At 39.6% G+C, this 22380-nt stretch overlaps 1 protein-coding gene across 4 annotated transcripts in view; it reads left to right on the top strand.

Annotated features, from left to right (window-relative positions):
* The window catches only part of diaph2 (diaphanous-related formin 2), a 1158885-nt gene that overhangs the window by 408157 nt on the left and 728348 nt on the right, over positions 1–22380 (top strand). For all 4 annotated transcript variants that reach the window (XM_061891998.1, XM_061891999.1, XM_061891997.1 and 1 more), the window contains 3 exons: positions 2427–2545; positions 4446–4510; positions 10189–10293. In XM_061891998.1, coding sequence (XP_061747982.1) covers positions 2427–2545; positions 4446–4510; positions 10189–10293 — 289 coding nt within the window. The remainder of the gene's footprint in view (positions 1–2426; positions 2546–4445; positions 4511–10188; positions 10294–22380) is intronic.

The following is a 22380-nucleotide window of genomic DNA, read 5'->3' as shown; positions in this document are numbered from 1 at the left end:
CCTCCACATCAAGAGGAGCCAGATTAGGTGGTTCGGGCATCTGGTCAAGAGGCCATGGGTAGGACCCAGGACATGTTGGGAAGACTATGTCTCCCGGCTGGCCTGGGAACACTTCACGATAACCCGGGAAGAGCTGGACCAAGTGGCTGGGGACTTGGACCTGCTTTGCATAATATATGTGACCACTCCTTTTAGATACGGCCTCAGTGATGTTGACTGTGGAACTCCTGAATAAATAGGACGCGGGAGCTGAACCTTAGAGCGTAGGGCGAGACTGTGACTAAGTGTGCAGCTCCATGCGTTCTCCTCATGAGCTAAATTGAACTATGTCTCTGCATGATTCCTTGCTTCTTGTCTGATTAATAAATGTCATCAGTGTTTGAACCCGACACTCCTCCACATCAAGAGGAGCCAGATTAGGTGGTTCGGGCATCTGGTCAGGAGGCCACGGGGAAGACCCAGGACATGTTGGGAAGACTATGTCTCCCGGCTGGCCTGGGAACACTTCAGGATAACCCGGGAAGAGCTGGACCAAGTGGCTGGGGACTTGGACCTGCTTTGCATAATATATGTGACCACTCCTTTTAGATACGGCCTCAGTGATGTTGACTGTGGAACTCCTGAATACATAGAGGGCCGCAGGAACTGAACTTTAGAGCGTAGGGCGAGACTGTGACTAAGTGTGCAGCTCCATGCGTTCTCCTCATGAGCTAAATTGAACTATGTCTCTGCATGATTCCTTGCTTCTTGTCTGATTAATAAATGTCATCAGTGTTTGAACCTGACACTCCTCCACATCGAGAGGAGCCAGATTAGGTGGTTCGGGCATCTGGTCAACAGGCCACGGGGAGGACCCAGGACATGTTGGGAAGACTATGTCTCCCGGCTGGCTTGGGAACACTTCAGGATAACCCGGGAAGAGCTGGACCTAGTGGCTGGGGACTTGGACCTGCTTTGCATAATATATGTGACCACTCCTTTTAGATACGGCCTCAGTGATGTTGATTGTGGAACTCCTGAATAAATAGAGGGCCGCGGGAGCTGAACCTTAGAGCGTAGGGCGAGACTGTGACTAAGTGTGCAGCTCCATGCGTTCTCCTCATGAGCTAAATTGAACTCTGTCTCTGCATGATTTCTTGCTTCTTGTCTGATTACAAAATGTCATCAGTGTTTGAACCTGACACTCCTCCACACTGTGGTGGAATGGTCCAAAACTTAAACAGCAACAAAGTGGATTTAGTTCAAAAGTTGTATTTACCCTAAATCAAAAGTACAAGTTGGATTGAATTGCCAATGCAAACCGACAACGTTGTCCGGGGGATCTAGAGTCATGCAAAATCCATAAAAAAATCGGCCCACTGGCTTTTTATATATGTTTCCCTCATGTGTCAAGGTCTCGTTGTTTTGTAACTGCTTGCTCCACAACAACCATGGATCCCTTATTCATAACAAACAATCAAAACACTTTTTTAGAATGGTTAGCGCGACCACAAATTCAACTTTCCCCTACATATGCTCTTCCAGTGATTAAGAGGCTTTTAGATAGACTTTCTTTTTGGACTAAAACAGACACAAAATATGGTATAAAGGTCAGAAATTCCACTACAACACAGAGAGGAGCCAGATTAGGTGGTTCGGGCATCTGGTCAGGAGGCCACGGGGAAGACCCAGGACATGTTGGGAAGACTATGTCTCCCGACTGGCCTGGGAACACCTCAGATTCCCCCGGGAAGAGTGATGATGTGGCTGGGGAGAGGGAAATCTGGGCTTCTCTGCTTAGGCTGCTGCCCCCGTGACCCGACCTCAGCTAAGCGGAAGAAGATAATTAAGAACTTTTGTATTTTCACACCAATAATCGCACGTGAACCTTAGGGGTCAATGGTGCGCTTAGAAAATAATGATTCCTCAGTTAGGAACTCATCTTAAATGGCAATGTATTTGCTAAATGTCACATGCAATTAAAGCTGATAGTCCCACTACCAAAAAGGTCATAAGGCGGCTGTGGGCTGAAACACACACACACACATGCACACACACACACAGCGCACACTTCTAACCGCCCGACATGTTTTTCTGGTCATTGTGCTTTCAATTACACACATTAGGCTGATTAGATTTACATTCCTGGTTTTATGGTCGCTCTAATTGGCAAAGATGATTGCAAATTACGCAAGAGGGCGAGCGACTGTCTGTCACCTTGAAAGGCGCACGCCCGCCGCACCCCATTATCTGCTCATTTCGGGAAATTTAACAAGGCCGCGATTTTCTCCGCCGAACCCCCTCGACTTGGCATTTTGTGACCTTCGAGGTGGGACAAGCGAGTCTGTTTTTTTTTTTTACGGTTAATTAGCCACGGAGGGTCGGTGTCGTTCACGCCGCTTGTAATTGTTGTGCTTCATGCTTTGTGATCCCCCCCCCCCCACCAGGCCGCAGTACTACAAGGTGATCGAGGAATGCGTGTCGCAGGTGGTCCTGCACCGGAGCGGCATGGACCCGGACTTCGGCTACAGTCGACGGCTGGATGTGGACTTCACCCATTTAATTGGTACCTCCGTCTAATATGGTTTGAATTTATCCTTGGCGTCATAAAGCAGAGGTGTCCAAAATGCTATTTATTTTTTTAAACATCCTAAAACTAATTGACAAAACAATCACCTGCTGTACAATGTCTGCTCTCACTGGGATAAAGACTGATGCCATGTTTATATCTTCCTCTTTACACAAACTATTTATCATTTTTATTCCACATGCAAAATCTACCGGAGCAACCATTCTCCCGAATTTCTACCGAATTCCACCCAGACAACAATATTGGGGGCGTGCCTTAAAGGCACTGCTTTTGCGTGCCGGCCCAATCTCATAATATCTACGGCTTTTTACACACACAAGTGAATGCAAAAACATAATTGGTCAACAGCCATACAGGTCACACTGAGGGTGGCCGTATAAACAACTTTTACACTGTTACAAATTTGTGTCACACTGTGAACCCACACCAGACAAGAATGACAAACACATTTCGGCAGAACATCCGCACTGTAACACAACATAAACACAACAGAACAAATACCCACAACCCCTTGCAGCACTAACTCTTGCGGGACGCTACAATATACACGCCCCTACCATCCCATATTCCCCCAAACCTCGCCCACCTCAACCTCCTCATGCTCCCTCAGGGAGAGCATGTCCCAAATTCCAAAATGCTGTTTTGAGGCAAGTTAAAAAAAATAACGCACTTTGTGACTTTAATAATAAATATGGCAGTGCCATGTTGGCATTTTTTTCCATAACTTGAGTTGATTTATTTTGGAAAACCTTGTTACATTGTTTAATGTATCCAGCTTGGCATCACAACAAAATTAGGCAAAATATTGTATTAATTCCACGACTATATATATCGGTATCGATTGATATCGGAATCGGTATTTAAGAATTGGACAATATCGGGATATCAGCAAAAAAGCCATTATCTGACATCTCTAGTCGTCTCGTCGTTGGTAAAGAAAAATCCATAGATAAGCCGCAACTTTGTATAGGCTGCAGGGTTCAAAGCTTGGGAAAAAATATAGCAGTTTATAATATTGTAATTGTCAAAGTTTGTTGTTGACGAACCTCAAGATGCAGAGAAGGAGGCAGGGATTGAACAGGAAAACATGATTTAATTAACAAAAGGGTACTAACAAAAAGCGCGCACGAGGCGGATAACAAACTAAAAGAGCTAGCATGGGAGCTAGAAAACAAAAAGAGCTTAGCTTGGAAGCTAGCAAAAACAAAAGGGCCTAGCGTGGAAGCTAGCGGGTAGCGAACAGGAAAAGAGAAGTTGTTACTTGTAGAATGAAAACAAAACGGAAGCAGGGAACAAAAGACAGTAAGCTACAAACTGCTACCGAAATATAGCTTACCGCTACGCTGCAATGACACGACAGGAGCCACATTACACGACACGATGCTACAGGAGCGACAATACAATCCAATAATCCAGCACAGACTGGAAGAGAAAACAGGTCTAAATAGGTACGGGCTGATTGACACCAGGTGTGGCCAGGTGTCAATCTGGCCACACCACAGGAAACAGACAAAATAAGAGCGCTGACAAGGAAATACTACACACACAGAGGAAACAATGACAAATGCAGAGGAAAAAACTAAAACATAGTCAAACTGTCAGGAACAAGCCTGACAGTAATGGCTTTAAAAATGACATATTACTGGCCCTGCTGCATATTTAGATTTTTCAGTCCGAGGCCTTCAGTGGAAAAAAAGTTTGGACACCTCAGGTCATAAAGGTTTTAACTCGGCACTTTCACCAGAAAAACTTTGGTGTCGGTTTCCAAAAAAAAAAGAAGCCAAAACTTCCATGACGCTTGGAAAAACAACAACAACAAATCCGATAAACAATGTGGATGCCTGTGGTGTTGCAATGTTGTGTTGCTGTTTTGCAGAACAATGTGTGGACAAAGCCAAAGTTGAAGAGAGCGAGCAGAAAGCTGCAGAGTTCTCCAAAAAGGTGAGGCATTCATCACTTCAACGGCCGCCACCACCCTCCCCTCCACCCTTTGCTTTGCCGACTCCTATCAGGCAAGTCTTTTCTTCCGCAGTGCTCCCAGACAAGCTATTGATTTTCCATGCTTTAATCAATAGCTGGCTGCGACGCTACATGATCCGTATCAGCATTACGAGAATCAATGGCCGGCTTCTGATTTGTGCACAGTGCCAGACCTCCAGTTAAGTTTTCTGCAAGTGTTTTGATGCATCGAGAGGGCCCTCTTTGCGAAGCGCTTTAGCCGATATTAAAGTGAATTTTACACATCGTCTTACATGTTAACCCTTTGTGCAACACACGTTCCTTATGTCAGTGTGGGAAATTATGTCATTTCACCTTATTGAGTCCAAAATATTTTTTGCAAACCAGTAATTATTGTCTATGCTGTCAAGAGCTCGGCACAGTAACCGTGTAATACTCTTCCATATCAGTAGGTGGCAGCAGGTAGCTAATTGCTTTGTAGATGTCGGAAACATGGTTTGTCGTGACCACAATATGCAGACGGCAGCGGGAGGCAGCGTGCAGGTAAAAAGGTATCTAATGCTTAAACCAAAAATAAACAAAAGGCATTAGAGCTTAGGGATGTCTATGCAAAACGAAGCTAAAACTGAACTGGCTGCAAAGCAGGGTTTCCCACACATTCATTTATTTGTGGCGGCCCGCCACAAACGAGTAACGGCCGCTACAAATAGATTTATTTAAAAAAATAAAATAAAAATAAAAAATTTGGCTTTTGACTCGCTCGATCGTTCATAAAAGCAATGGGACTCTGTCTGTGAATGGAGCTTGTAGTTACAACTCCGGTGCAGTAGGTGGCGGTAGCCTACTATGCATTCTTCCAATGTAATTATATTCCAACTCCGCGTTCTTCTTGGCCATCGCCGCCGCCGCTGTATGTGTATATATATATATGTATGTGTGTGTATATATATATATATATATATATGTATATGTATATGTATATATATATATATATATATATATATATATATATATATATATATGTATATATATATATATATATATATATATATATATATATATATATATATATCATATTTTTGGAACTCAATTTTTTTCTTTCATTCTTGATCCGCAAGCACGGTAAAACCAATATATATATTTTTTTGTCAACTGTGTCAAAATCAATGTTGTCATGAATATACTGACCCATTCAAGGCTGAAATTACCCAACCTCAAATTTTCCTCTCTGCAACTTGTTTTTATAAATATTGCACATTGTGCATTTTCCCATTAATGAAAAAACAAACAAAAAAAGGTGTTGTTCTTAACAACATTGTTATAAAAGATTAAAAAAAAAAAAAAAACATTACACTATAATAATAACTTATTGCCAAAAGACAGGTCTGAAGTTGTTAAAAGATTTAATCTGCTGAAAGTGAAACAAAAAAAAAAAAAAATATATATATATATATATATATATATATATATATATTAGGTTTTAGTGGTTTATCTGTTATACAGTGCTCAATACCGGGATATAGCGGAATATACGTTAGTTCAGGAAAAAACACAAATGCTATTTCATCCCCATAAGCCTGTTTTGCAAGTTTCTCTGCTCTTCAGGGGATTTTATTGAATACAACTCATGGACGTATTGTAATTTCCCGCAATAATATATTTTTTTAGGGTGACGGCCTGGCTCTGTGTTGCCTCGAAATCGCTTGAAACGAAAGTGGTGCTCCTCACTTTGCAGAACACAGACTGTCTTACCTCCGCCAAAAAAGGTTAAATATAATTTACTTCACTTCACTTACGGAGAGATTTAAAGCCCAAAATAACCAATTCCTTTTTCCACGACTCGTCATAGATGTACTGTAAATTCCCGCATTGAACATTTATTTGGGGTGACGGGCTGGCTCCGTGTCGCCTCGGAAACGCTTGAAATGAAAGTGGCGCACTTTGCTTTGCAGAACGCCGACTTTCTTACCTCCGCCAAAAAATATTAGGTTTTGGCCTAGGTTTGTTTGTCTGTTAGCAACACAACTCAAACAGTTACAGACAGATTTAAAGCCCCCCAAAAAACATTTCCATTTATCCACGACTCGCCATGGAGGTACTGTAATTTGCCGCATTGAACATTTTTTTTGGGTTGCCGGCCTGGCTCCGTGTCTCCTCTGATAAGCTCGAAACTAAAGTGGCGCTTTTCGCTTTGCAGATCGCATACTTTCTTACCTCCGTCAAAAAAAGGTTAGGTTTTGTCCTAGGCTTGTTCGCCTGTTTGTTAGCAACACAACTGAACTAGTTACGGACAGACTTAAAGCCCATAATAACCAATTCCTTTTATCCACGACTCACCATGGAGGAACTGTAATTTCCCGCATTGAACATTTATTTGGGGTCACGGGCTGGCGCTGTGTGGCCTTGGAAACGCTCGAAACAAACGCAGACTTTCTTACCTCTGCCAAAAAAAGGTTAGGTTTTGGCCTAGGCTTGTTGGTCTGTCTGTTAGCAACACAACTCAACCAGTTACGGACAGATTTGAAGCCCAAAAAACCCCAATTCCTTTTATCCACAACTCGCGATGGAGTTAACTTAATTTCCTGCATTGAACATTTTTTGGGGGGTGACGGGCTGGCTCTGTGTCGCCTCTGAAACGCTCAAAACGAACCCAGACGTTCCTACCTCCGGCAAAAAAGACTAGGTTTTGGCCTACGCTTGTTTGCAAGTTTGTTAGCAACATAACTCAACCAGTTATGGACAGATTTAAAGCCAAAAAAAACCTATTACTTTTATCCACGAATCGTCAAGGAGTTACTGTAATTTCCTGCATTGAACATTTATTTTAGGGTGACAGGCTGGCTCTGTGTCACCTCGGAAACACTCGAAACGAACGCAGACTTTCTTACCTCCGCCAAAAAAGGTTAAGTTTTGGCCTAGGCTTGTTCGTTTGTCTGTTAGCAACATAACTCAACCAGTTATGGACCGATTTAAAGCCCACAAAAACAATTCCTTCTATCCATGAATCATCATGGAGGTACTGTAATTTCCCGCATTAAACATTTATTTTAGGGTGACGGGCTGGCTCTGTGTCGTCTCGGAAACGCTCGAACCTAAAGTGGCGCGCTTCGCTATGCAGAACGCAGACTTTCTTACCTCCGCCAAAACAAGTTAGGTTTTGGCCTAGGCTTGTTTGCCTGTTTGTTAGCAACAAAACTCAACCCGTTTCCAGTTATGGGGTTGTATAGCTCGGTTGCTAGATCGGCCTTGCCAGCAACTTGAGGGTTGCAGGTTCGATCCCCACTTCTGCCATCCTAGTCACTGCCGTTGTGTCCTTGGGCAAGACACTTTACCCACCTATTCCCAGTGCCACCCACACTGGTTTAAATGTAAACATTAGGGTTTTACTATGTAAAGCAGTGGTCCCCAACCTTTTTGTATCCGCGGACCGGTCAACGCGGACTGGTCCTTTTTTATTTTTCTTCTTTGTCATGAAAAAGGGACGTTTTTGTCATGAAAAAAGTAGGTTTTTGTGGTTGGTGCACTAATTGTAAGTGTACATTGTGTTTTGTATGTTGATTTAATACAAAAAAATATATATATATATATATTTTTATTATTTTTTTCTAATAAAAAATTCTTCTGCGGCCCAGTACGAATCGGGCCACGGCCCGGTACAGGGCCGCGGTCCGGTGGTTGGCGACCACTGATGTAAAGCACTTTGTGTTACCAGAGAAAATGCGCTGTATAAATAGAATTTACCTCACTTCACTTACGGAGACATTTAAAGCCCAAAATAACCAACTCCTTTGATCCACGACTCGTCATAGATGTACTGTAAATTCCCGCATTGAACATTTATTTGGGATGACGGGCTGGCTCTGTCGCCTCGGAAACGCTCGAAACGAAATTGGCGCGCTTCGCTATGCAGAACGCAGACTTTCTTACCTGCACCAAAAAATTGTTTGGTTTTGGCCTAGGCTTGTTTGCAAGTTTGTTATCAACATAACTCAACCAGTTATGGACAGATTTAAAGCCAAAAAAAACTATTACTTTTATCCACGAATCTTCAAGGAGTTACTGTAATTTCTTGCATTGAACATTTATTTTAGGGTGACAGGCTGGCTCTGTGTCACCTCGGAAATGCTCGAAACGAACGCAGACTTTCTTACCTCCGCCAAAAAAGATTAAGTTTTGGCCTAGGCTTGTTCGTTTGTCTGTTTGCAACATAACTCAACCAGTTATGGACCGATTTAAAGCCCACAAAAACAATTCCTTTTATCCACGAATCATCATGGAGGTACTGTAATTTCCCGCATTAAACATTTATTTTAGGGTGACGGGCTGGCTCTGTGTCGTCTCGGAAACGCTCAAACCTAAAGTGGCGCGCTTCGCTATGCAGAACGCAGACTTTCTTACCTCCGCCAAAAAATTGTTTGGTTTTGGCCTAGGCTTGTTTGCCTGTTTGTTAGCAACATAACTCAACCAGTTTCCGGTTATGGGGCAGTATAGCTCGGTTGGTAGAGCGGCCATGCCAGCAACTTGAGGGTTGCAGGTTCGATCCCCACATCCGCCATCCTAGTCACTGTCGTTGTGTCCTTGAGCAAGACACTTTACTCACTTACTCCCAGTGCCTCCCACACTGGTTTAAATGTAAACATTTGATTTTGGGTTTTACTCTGTAAAGCGCTTTGAGTCACTAGAGAAAAAGTGCTGTATAAATTATAGCCCAAAAGAACCAATTCCTTTTATCCACGACTAGTCATGGATGTACTGTAAATTCCCGCATTGAACATTTATTTGGGGTGACGGGCTAGCTCTGCGTCGCCTCGGAAACGCTCGAAACTAAAGTGGCGCGCTTCTCTATGCAGAACGCAGACTTTCTTACCTCCGCCAAAAAATTGTTTGGTTTTGGCCTAGGCTTGTTTGCAAGTTTGTTTGCAACATAACTCAACCAGTTACGGACAGATTTAAACCCCCCCAAAAAATCAATTATTTTTATCCACGACAAGTCCAAACACATTTCACTTCCTGTTTACGGCGTTCAACGCCCCCACCTTGTCAGAGATGTGTTTTTTGTTTTTTTTACAGATCCTGCTAACTCTAAAACCGCAGAAAAAAATGACACATACCAAGTTTCCCTTTGAAACGGTCAGACTTCACGGTATTATTGAGAAGACTTTGAAACAGAAATACAGAGGGTATTTATAATACCGTTACTTGTGACATTTTAATGAGTGGGTTCCTTTTAGATCCTTTGAGTATAGTCCGTCTTCTTGCACAAGGGTTAACGCGTACTATTAGAAGAGTCGGGCCCCCATAGTTGTGACACCGAGGCGCTCCCGGCTGTGTCTTTTCGAGGCCGTGTGCACCCTGCTGGGCCTGTGGAGTCATTGTGCTGACATGTCATGGTTTGTGCAAAGGTTAAATCCATCAACATGTATGAAAAGCAGTCCTGAAACCAAGAGAAAGGACAACAGGACTCCCGGGGATTTAAAGACCACAAATAGAAAGATTCCGCAGTGTAAAAAAAATAAAAATAAATAAGACTTTGTGTGTCTGTTGATGTGCCCTGAGGCCTGAGCTCCCTTTACGGAGACGCCCCGCCGCTCGCCAGCCCCGGCGTTTTTCATCACGGCGGTTATGCGTATGACATATCCGTGTCCTCCTTTCCTTTGCAGTTTGACGAGGAGTTCAGCGCGCGGCAGGAGGCCCAGGCCGAGTCTCAAAAGAAAGAGGAGAGAATCAAAGAGCTGGAGGGGAAGATCCAGGCCCTGGAGTCTCAGGTAAATCCACACAAACACAGAGAAAAGAGGACGGTTCCCTGGTTCTTTGCACTTGTGGCCCTTTCTGCTCGTTTTAGGGACTCCACTTTTCACCCTAAATGATGCACACTATTTCAAAGACGGTCAAATCGACCATGCCTTTCTATTCTGTGTGAGCTTTTTACGCAAACTAGCGACACCGGACGACAAGTTGTAAGAAGTAACGAGTTTTAAAGGCCTACTGAAATGAGATTTTCTTATTTAAACGGGGATAGCGGGTCCATTCTATGTGTCATACTTGATCGTTTCGCGATATTGCCATATTTTTGCTGAAAGGATTTAGTAGAGAACATCGCCGATAAAGTTCGCAACTTTTGGTCGCTAATAAAAAAGCCTTGCCTGTACCGGAAGTAGCAGACGCTGTGCGCGTGACGTCACGGGTTGTGGAGCTCCTCACATCTGAACATTGTTTATAATCATAGCCACCAGCAGCAAAAGCGATTCGGACCGAGAAAGCGACGATTTTCCCGTTAATTTGAGCGAGCATGAAAAATTTGTGGATGAGGAAAGTTAGAGTGAAGCACTTGAAAAAGAAAAACGTGACGGCAGTGGGAGCGATTCAGATGTTATTAGACACATTTACTAGGATAATTCTGGAAAATCCCTTATCTACTCATTATGTTATTAGTGTTTTAGTGAGATTATAAAGTCATACCTGAAAGTCAGAGGGCTGCGGTGACCGCCAGTGTCTCTGAGGGAAGCCATATGGAGGAGTCAAGAAAGTCGCAGCTGCCTTTTTGACAGCTGCTGCAGTAGGACGCAAACTCTGCTCAAGTCTCCGGTAAGAGCCGACTTAATATCACAATTTTGTCATCCAAAAACTTGCTGGTCGACATGTGGTAGAGAAACATGTTGGCTTGACCGCTCTGTCCCATATTAAAGCTTCACAACAAACAAAGGAACACCGGCTGTGTTTTGGTTGCTAAAGGCAGCTGCAGTCAACGGCTTTCCACCAACAGCATTCTTCTTTGACGTCTCCATTATTAATTGAACAAATTGCAAAAGATTCACGTGTTGCATGTTAATATTTTATCATTGATATATAAACTATCAGATTGCGTGGTCGGTAGTAGTGGGTTTCAGTAGGCCTTTAAAGTGAAAGTCAAAATCAGACTCAGGAATACTTTAATAATCCCCGAGGGGAAATTAAGAGTTTCAGCAAAATCCCATTCAAGATCAGGCAAACATTACAGGGAGAGAGAACAGGATCACTGACGGGTGAGAAAAAAATAATTAAATTAAAAAAAAATCAGTCCAACCCTGGGTACCTGGAGATGGGGTCCAGACTGAGGCCAAGGAAGGAAAAAAACCCTCATAGCCATAGCACACATAAGCATGTGTGTAAAAGGGAAACATTTTGAAGAATTTATCTGAATGTGCATGAACTATTTCTGTTCAAAATTGTTTGAAATTTCACTTTTTTTTTTCATGCTTGAAATAAGAAATTATTACTTTAAAAAAGTAGTTCCATACTTGTGAGTGTTGATGACACAGCTTGAAGTCCGCTCAAGTCTCCGGTAAGAGCCAACTTAATATCACAATTTTGTCATCCAAAAACTTGCTGGTCGACATGTGGTAGAGAAACATGTTGGCTTGACCGCTCTGTCCCATATTAAAGCTTCACAACAAACAAAGGAATACCGGCTGTGTTTTGGTTGCTAAAGGCAGCTGCAATCCACCGCCTTCCACCAACAGCATTCTTCTTTGATGTCTCCATTATTAATTGAAGAAATTGCAAAAGATGCAACAACACAGATGTCCAAAATACTGTGTAATCATGCGATGGAAAGAGACGACTTTTAGCCGTGAGTGGTGCTGGGCTAAAATGTCCGCTCCAACCAATAACGTCCCACTCATTTGTCTCTCATAGGGATTATAAATGATAGGCAGAATCCCAAAACAAAAGTGCAGTTCCCCTTTAAGTCCTGCCCTCGTAACATGTGTGATACTACCTCAGAAGCCGGGATATGAGTGGCTTGACCCTGTTAACTTATCCATAGCAGAGTGTTTTTTAAGTATTCATCTACCTTTTTTTTTTGTACACCATCTCAGTGTGAATTTATTGTATAAGAGTGCAAAAAAAAAACAGGCATGAGTGGCTGCAAGATCGTTTGATTTAATAAAGGGTCAATCTTCTTAAGTTGGATTTCTTGCATTGGAGCTTTTTCCGATGTAATCCTATCATCTCCGAGGTGGATTGCATTTCTTTTTTCCGGCCTTCGAAAAACATTTCTTGCCGAGCAAAAGCTTCAATTTTCCGGCGCTGGAAATGACTTCTTCCCCGGCCTTAACCCAATTCCGAGCACTTTTGGTTGTGTGTCTTGCGAGGGAAGCTCGCGGAGTTTGACGTGAAGCGATATTGAAAGATGGCACGGCCGCTGCATCTTTCACGTGTGTATAGCGCTGTTAGCACCCCCATAAATAGGGTGTTGTTGATGTCCTTGCACCAAAGTCAGTCTACACTCCATATATTCACTTCTTGGCTGCATTCACACATTCACCTCCTCACTCCCTTACTTCCCGATTCCTGCATGCCCGTTTTTACAAAACACGTTTCCATTTGAGTTGGGAAATTGTGTTTGATGTAAATATAAACGGAATACAATGATTTGCCAATCATTTTCAACCCATATTCAGTTGAATGCACTACAAACACAAGATATTTGATGTTCAAACTCTTCTTCTTCTTCTTCACTTCTACCGCTTATTCCCTTTGGGGTCGCGGGGGGCGCTGGCGCCTATCTCAGCTACAATCGGGCGGAAGTCGGGGTACACCCTGGACAAGTCGCCACCTCATCGCAGGGCCAACACAGATAGACAGACAACATTCACACTCACATTCAAACACTAAGGCCAATTTAGTGTTGCCAATCAACCTATCCCCAGGTGCATGTCTTTGGAAGTGGGAGGAAGCCGGAGTACCCGGAGGGAACCCACACATTCACGGGGAGAACATGCAAACTCCACACAGAAAGATCCCGAGCCTGGATTTGAACCCAGGACTGCAGGAACTTCGTAAACTCATATTTTTTTTTTTGGGGGGGGAAATAATAATCAACTTAGAATTTCATGGCTGCAACACGTGCCAAAGTAGTTGGGAAAGGGCATGTTCACCACTGTGTTACATCACCTTTTCTTTTAACAACACTCAATAAACGTTTGGGAACTGAGGAAACTAATTGTTGAAGCTTTGAAAGTGGAATTATTTCCTATTCTTGTTTTATGTAGAGCTTCAGTCCTTCAACAGTCCGGGGTCTCCGCTGTCGTATTTTACACTTCATAATGCGCCACAGATTTTCAATGGGAGACAGGTCTGGACTGCAGGCGGGCCAGGAAAGTACCCGCACTCTTTTTTTACGAAGCCACGCTGTTGTAACATGTGCTGAATGTGGCTTGGTATTGTCTTGCTGAAATAAGCAGGGGCGTCCATAGATGGCAGCATATGTTGTTCCAAAACCTGCATGTACTTTTCAGCATTAATGGTGCCTTCACAGATGTGTAAGTTACCCATGCCTTGGGCACTAATGCACCCACATACCATCATAAATGCTGACTTTTGAACTGTGCGTCAATGACAGTCTGGATGCTTCGCCTCCCCTTTGGTCCGGATGACACGATGTCGAATATTTCCCCCAAAAATTTGAAATGTGGACTCGTCAGACCACAGAACACTTTTCCACTTTGCATCAGTCCATCTTAGATGATCTCGGGCCCAGAGAAGCCGGCGGCGTTTCTGGATGTTGTTGATAAATGGCTTTCACTTTGCATAGTAAAGCTTTAACTCGCACTTACAGATGTCGCGACAAACTGTATTTAGTGACGGTGGTTTTATGAAGTGTTCCTGAGCCCATGTGGTGATATCCTTTAGAGATTGATGTCGGTTTTTGATACAGTGCCGTCTGAGGGATCGAAGGTCACGGTCATTCAATGTTGGTTTCCGGCCATGCCGCTTACGTGGAGTGATTTCTCCAGATTCTCTGAACCTTTTGATGATATTATGGACCATAGATGTTGAAACCCCTAAATTTCTTGCAATTGCACTTTGAGAAACGTTGTTCTTAAACTGTTTGACTATTTGCTCACGCAGTTGTGGACAAAGGGGTGTACCTCGCCCCATCCTTTCTTGTGAAAGACTGAGCATTTTTTGGGAAGCTGTTTTTATACCCAATCATGGCACCCACCTGTTCCCAATTAGCCTGCACACCTGTGGGATGTTCCAAATAAGTGTTTGATGAGCATTCCTCAACTTTATCAGTATATATTGCCACCTTTCCCAACTTTTTTGTCACATGTTGCTGGCATCAAATTCTAAAGTTAATGATTTTTTGCTCAAAAAAAATGTTTATCAGTTTGAACATCAAATATGTTGTCTTTGTAGCATATTCAACTGAATATGGGTTGAAAACGACTTGCAAATTATTGTATTCCGTTTATATTTACATCGAACACAATTTCCCAACTCATATGGAAACAAAGTTCTTAATTGGATAATCAGAATCGAAGGCTTCCTCACTCCCCCCATGATTATGTTTGCGTACTCTCTTTTATTTATTTATATGCTCCCTTGAAAAGAAGATACTGTATTTTCCAGACTATAGAGCACCCACAAAATTGTAGGGAAAAAATATGTTTTCATACATAAGCCGCAGATACACTATATTGCCAAAAGTTTTTGGCCACCAGGGCGGCATAGCTCGTTTGGTAGAGTGGCCGTGCCAGCAACTTGAGGGTTGCAGGTTAGATTCCCGCTTGTGCCATGCTAGTTATTGCCGTTGTGTCCTTGGGCAAGACACTTTACCCACCTGCTCCCAGTGCCACCCACACTGGTTTAAATGTAACTTAGATATTGGGTTTCACTATGTAAAGCGCTTTGAGTCACTTGAGAAAAGTGCTATATAAATATAATTCACTAATTCACTTCACCAGCCTTGACTCACATATGAACATGAAGTGCAATCCCATTCCTAACCCATAGGATTCAATATGATGTGGGTCCACCTTTTGCAGCTATTGCAGCTTCAACTCTTCTGGGAAGGCTGTCCACAAGGTTGCTGAGTGTGTTTATAGGAATTTTCCACCATTCTTCCAAAAGCGCATTGGTGATGTTGGTGGAGAAGGCCTGGCTCTCAGTCTCCGTTCTAATCCATCTCAAAGGTGTTCTATCAGGTTAAAGTCAGGACTCTGTGCAGGCCAGTCAAGATCATCCACACCGGACTATGTCATCCATTTCTTTGTGGACCTTGCTTTGTGCACTGTCATGTTGGAAGAAGAACGGGCCCGCTCCTAACTCTTCTCACTTGGTTGGGAGCATGGAATTGTCCATATTGCTTTGTTAGTCTGGGGCTTTCAAAGTTCCTTTCAGGAACTAAGTGGCCAAGCACAACTCTTGAGAAACAACCCCACACCATAATTCCTCCTCCACCAAATTTCACAGTCCGAAATGTACCGTTTTCCTTTCAAACCCAGACTTGTCCATCAGATTGCCAGATGGGATTCAGCACTCCAGAGAACGCGTCTCCACTGCTTCAGAGTCCAGTGGAGATTTGCTTTACACCACTACATCCAACACTTTGCATTGGGCTTTGTGATGTATGGCTTAGATGCAGCTGCCCGGCCATGAAAACCCATTCCATGAAGCTCTCTGCGTGTTGTGAGTGGGCTGGTTGGAAGGTCACATGAAGTTTGGAGCTCTGTAGCAACTGACTGTGCAAAAAGTATTTGCTTCGGCATCCACTGACCCCTTCTCTGTCAGTTTACGTGGCCTACCACTTGGTGGCTGAGTTGCTGTTGTTCCCAAACTTTTCCATTTTCTTATAATACAGCCGCCAGTTGACTTTGGAATATTTAGGAACAAGGAAATTTTGCGACTGGATTTGTTGCCCAGGTGGAATCCTATGACAGTTCCACGCTGGAAATCACTGAAAGTGGCCCATTCTTTCACAAATGTTTGTAGAAACAGTCTACATGCCTAAGTGCTTGATTGTATACACCTGTCCTGTGATTAGGACTTCTGATTCTGATCATTTTGATGGGTGGCCAAATATTTTTGGCAGTATAGTGTATGTTGTGAAATTAGTTATTTATATAACGGTAAATATACAGTATTTGGTAAATGTTTATTTTTTTACAAACTGTGTCTGTAACAGCAGTAAAACGGCTGATTCAACAAAACAGAAGTCATCGTCACAGACCCACTAGCTGCGGAAGCTAGCTCGCCAATCAGCTAAACAGACTCAATAACTCCACAGTGACATTTTGGTGAATTTACTATTAATCAGTCTACCCTAGGGCAGTTGTGGCTACAAATGTAGCTTACCAACACAGAGTGTGAATGTGGAGTAAATGAATGATGGGTTCTCAGTTTTCAGCGCTTTGAGTGTCTAAAAAAGTTCTGTATAAATCTAATCCATTATTATTATTATTATTATTATTACTGAGGAGTTTGTGAAACTGATACAATACCAAAATAATGCCATTGTAAGTTAATTATTCTCACACGGACACTTTCAAACACGTTAGCATATTAGCTAATGCTAATGACGCTAGCTTGATTACGTTACCATAGCACGTACAAATATGAATCAAAACACTCCTACAGACATCACACATGAGACGGTTTAGTAAGTATGAATTGTTTTAGTTATATTGTAAAACTTACAAACGTTGCTCAGAGTGATGAATGAAGAATCCGTACAAGACGGAACAGACCTTGCACTTCTGGTTTAGCGCACTAAACAGAAGGAATAAAGTGTAGACGTTCACCCCGCAGCACCGGGAGTGAGTGAACCCGTCCAAAAGATGGCACCACAGCACAAACAATAACACACCTTCTCAATTTTTTTGCCTTTGTTTTACTAAAAAAAAAAAAAAAAAAAAACTATTTGCGAAGAAAAATCCATAAATTAGCCGCGCCACTTTATAAGCCGGAGGGCTCAAAGCGTAAGAAAAAATAGTTGCGACTTATTGTCCGGAATTTACAGTATTTATTTTCAGCCAACACTGAAATTAGCAAACTGAAGGTATGGAACACAAAGTTACCTGAATGCATCATGTAATACTTTATCTAAATGTTCCCTTATATTATATTATTATTAGTTTTGTTTTTAAGTTCAAACAACAACAAACATAATAATAAAAATAATACCGTATAGTGATTTTATATATATGTATATATATATATATATATATATATATATATATATATATATATATATATATATATATATATATATATATATATCCATCCATCCATTTTCTACCGCTTATTCCCTTTTGGGGTCCACTTCCAAAGACATGCACCTGGGGATAGGTTGATTGGCAACACTAAATTGGCCCTAGTGTGTGAATGTGAGTGTGAATGTTGTCTGTCTATCTGTGTTGGCCCTGCGATGAGGTGGCGACTTGTCCAGGGTGTACCCCGCCTTCCGCCCGATTGTAGCTGAGATATATATATATATATATATATATGTATATATATATATATATATATAAACGTAAAAATATATATATTTGTTTTTTTTTTTTTTATGTTTTTTTTTTTTTATTCTAATTTTCCTGAGGGAACTCTCCTGAAGCAAATAATAAAGTTCTATCCATCTATCTATCTATCTATCTATCTATCTATATATCTATATATCTATCTATCTATCTATCTATCTATCTATCTATCTTTTTATTGTTATTTTAGCGATGGTTATTTATTTTTTTATTATTTATGTATAAAAACATAAAAATATGTATATTTTATTTTATTTTTTACTTTTTTTAATGTTTTTTTTATTTTTATTATTTTTATTTTCCTGAGGGAACACTCCTGAATCAAATAATAAAGTACTATCCATCTATCCATCCATCTATCTATCTGTCTATCTATCTATCTATCTATCTATCTATCTATCTATCTATCTATCTATCTATCTATCTATCTATCTATCTATCTATCTATCTTTCTATCTGTCTATCTATCTATCTATCTATCTATCTATTTATCTATCTATCTATCTTTTTATTGCTATTTTAGCGATGGTTATTTTATTTATTTTTTCTATTATTTTTGTTATGACAGGTTTGGACTTTGTTTTGTCATTTTTTCTCCATTTTATCTTATATCCTGTCCAGCGCTCTTATTTTGGTTTCCATTTCCTGTATGCCTCTTTTTTTCCACTATTCTGCTGGTTGCTGGTTTCCTCTCCTTTGCCTGATTGGCTAAACAGGACACACCTGTTCTTGCCCAGAACGATGGCTGCCAGTCCTATTGCTTGAGACTTCCTTTGCCCTTTAGTATTACTTTTTTACATTTATATTTTGTGCTGATAAATTATATTACCTGGACGTCTCCTGTTCTTGCATCTTGAAGTTCCAGTCCAACACAAAGGTAACAATTATTATCCTTGTTATTAATATTATTATCCTTATTGTTGCTGTTATTATTATTGATCATTTTACTGTCTCTACACTATTGTTCTTATTTTGTATGTTGTTGAGAACCTGCATTCGCTGCAGTGGACATTTGATTGTTTATTTTGTCAGAGTTAAAAAAATTCTGGAAAAAAAAAGCAATGTTTACACCGGGGGTTCTTAACCTTTTTGACCCCTGGGCCCAACTTTTCCATTACAGTGGAGCCTGAGACTCATTCAAATATCAACACTTAATTAGTCATCTTTTTTCTTGATTTAATTGTATTCTTTATTTATTTTAATTTTTTAATGAATTTATTAATCAATCCAACAAAACAATGCATAATAATAGCAGTGATTAAAAACGTTAGTAAAAAAAATAATAACAAAAAAAATGAACAATGCATTGCAACTAATATGCTTGATAACACACTATGTCCAATATTTTACACAAATATATAATAAGTCATATTTTGGTTCATTTAATACTTAAAACAAATTTCAATAATGGATCCCATACTCCAATATATGACTCATTATTATCAAAGTTTCTACTGATCTCCATAGCTTGTGTATACCAGTCAGTATGAGTTGGACTATCAACATCTATCCATTTTTTTAATATTACCCGTTTTATTATTATGCATATTAAAAGAAATGCATTTTTACTCTTTGATGACACGTTACTAAATAGACGGAGATCCCCAAGAATACAAGTTTGCAATTTAATTGGGATGTTTATATTAAGGAATGTGATTGCTTCTTTTGTTGTTTTCAACCATAACTCTTTTATTCTCCGACATTCCCACAATAAATGAACACGAGTTCCCTCAGCTGCCCGACACTTGGTACATATTTTGCTATCTACTACACCATTTTAAACAGCTGAGAAGATGTAAAATACAATCTATTCAATCACTTAAATTGAGTCAGCTTATCTTTAATGTTTCTAAAGGGCTAATTGGCATTTTTCTAAATATCATTACATGATATGTCTCTTTCATCTAAAATGTTTAAGTTCATCATCCATTTCTGAACACATGCATTTAAAGACATACTTTCAGAGGATATGCATTTATTTACAGCGTGTTTTAAAGAGATACAATTTAAAAAATGATTTCTGGATACATTATATTGATGTAATCGTATTCAATAATCATTTACAACCTTCTTACAGATTGCCACCTTGTCAAGTGATATGAAAACGTTTATTGATTACAAATGTTATTTATTTAACGCGAACATTAGGTTAAGGTCTGGCTGATTACAAAAATAAGTATAAACATACTGTATAAGAAGGAACTCATGAAAAAAATAATACACACAATAATATTGTGCTAAAATGAACTAAATTGTTTATTATATATATGTGTATATATATATATATATGTATATATGTATATATATATTTATATATATATATATGTGTATATATGTGTATATATATGTGTATATGTGTGTGTGTAAATATAAATACACATACATATATACATGTTTATATTTACACACATATATGTGTAAATCTATATATATATATATATATATATATATATATATATATATATACACACACACACATATATATATATATATATATATATATATATATATATATATATATATATATATATATATATATATATATGTACACACACATATATATATATATATATATATATATATATATATATATATATATATATATATATATATATATATATATATATATATATATATATATATATATATATATATATATATATGTGGGTGTAAATATAAATACAAATACATATATACATTTATATATTTACACACATATGTGTAAATCTATATATATATATACACACACATATATATATGTATATATATGTGTGTATATATATATATATATATATATATATATATATATATATATATACATACATACATACATACATACATACATACATATATACATGTATATATGTGTATGTATGTATATATATACATACATGTATGTATGTATATATGTGTATGTATGTATATATATACATATATATGTGTATATGTGTGTATGTATGTATATATATACATATATACATACATGTATGTATGTATATATGTGTATGTATGTATATATATACATATATATATGTGTATATATGTGTATGTATGTATATATATATACATATATATATGTGTATGTATGTATATATATATGTATACATATATACATATATATACATATATGTGTGTGTGTGTGTGTTATATATATATATATATATGTGTGTGTGTGTGTGTGTGTTTATAATACATATATATATGCCTTAGGCCAGCGAGTAGGCCTTACTGACTTGTGATCTGATTGGCTTTCTCAATTATCTATCAACTGTATGTTCCCCGTACACTTACAGTTCACAGACAGCCGCATGGTTCATTTTGTAGGCCTCGGGCAAATTTGGTACAGCATGGTAATACAAGTTAGCGGAATTGTGACTGGATAACAAATATATGAAGATAATATGAATAATTTTAGATATTTAGGGTGAATAAATACAGAAAATATATACTTAGGCCAGCAGAGATGGCCTTGCTGACCATGACAGCACACCACTTGGTATGCAGTCGTTATTAAAAGTCAGTTTTTTGCAATTTATTTAGATATTTTTTCAGGGTTGAATGAGTAGTCTAATTCTACTCACCCCACTGCTGCTTCCTTGTGACACATGCCTCACTGTGGCCCCCTGTGGAATGGCGGGAGTACTGCATACATGATCAACCCTTGTTTGAATGGTTTCAGCAAGCTGCCAGTTGAGTAAAACTACTGTATATGACAGCACTTTAGTATATATTAGAACAAAACGTTTTTTTAATTCAACCTGACAACCAATCTGGTGTCATTCCCAGGCCCGGGGTTCATACGGGTGCTCAAAAACCTTGAAAATGCTTGGATTTTAACATTGTGTTTTCAAGGTTTGAAGAGTGAGGTGCTTGGAAATGCTTGGAAATGTTAATCATATTTCTCGGCAGTCTGACTCCATAGGCTAATTAGAAAATGGGAAAAAAAAATCATATAAATGTCCTTAAAAATGAAAGCTTCACACTTGATCCGTCGGCTTTGCACGAGCCATTACATTAGGTTGTTGTCATGTAAATACGGCTCTGTGTCGCCCCCAAGAGGACAGTGGTGCATTGGTCTATCATGCCGGGAGGTTGTCGTTTTAATGACCATTGGATGGAAATGATTAGTCCGTTATTGTACTGTGAAAGTCATGCAATGTATAATTTGTAACCTTTTCCACCACTTAGCGCTGAGTTTATATGAATGATTTTGTGTTTTTTACACAGCATGGTTGCATGCATTTCTCGCTCTATTATTTCCATTGTCTGGCTACCTGAGTGAAAGCAAAACAAGTTAACTTTTGTCTTTTTGTTCATTTGTTATCATAGCCACAGTTATAAGGCTAGGATAGGATATCTCTTTATTGTCATTGCACAAGTACAACAAAACTTTGTTTTCGGCACAAACTTGTTCAAGATTAGACAAACAAACAGTGTACATGGTTACAAAGATGGGTTGCCATAAGGCACCCTGTGAAAGATGGTGAAAAAGGTAAACACTGGGGAAGGATGAGTAAAAAAATACAATCTAGACTGGGCTCCTAAGGGGGC

The sequence above is a fragment of the Nerophis ophidion genome, linkage group LG29, assembly GCF_033978795.1.
Source record: "Nerophis ophidion isolate RoL-2023_Sa linkage group LG29, RoL_Noph_v1.0, whole genome shotgun sequence".
Lineage (NCBI taxonomy): Eukaryota > Metazoa > Chordata > Actinopteri > Syngnathiformes > Syngnathidae > Nerophis > Nerophis ophidion.
The sequence above is the reverse complement of the archived record's forward strand: the minus strand, read 5'-3'. Positions and strand labels throughout refer to the sequence as shown.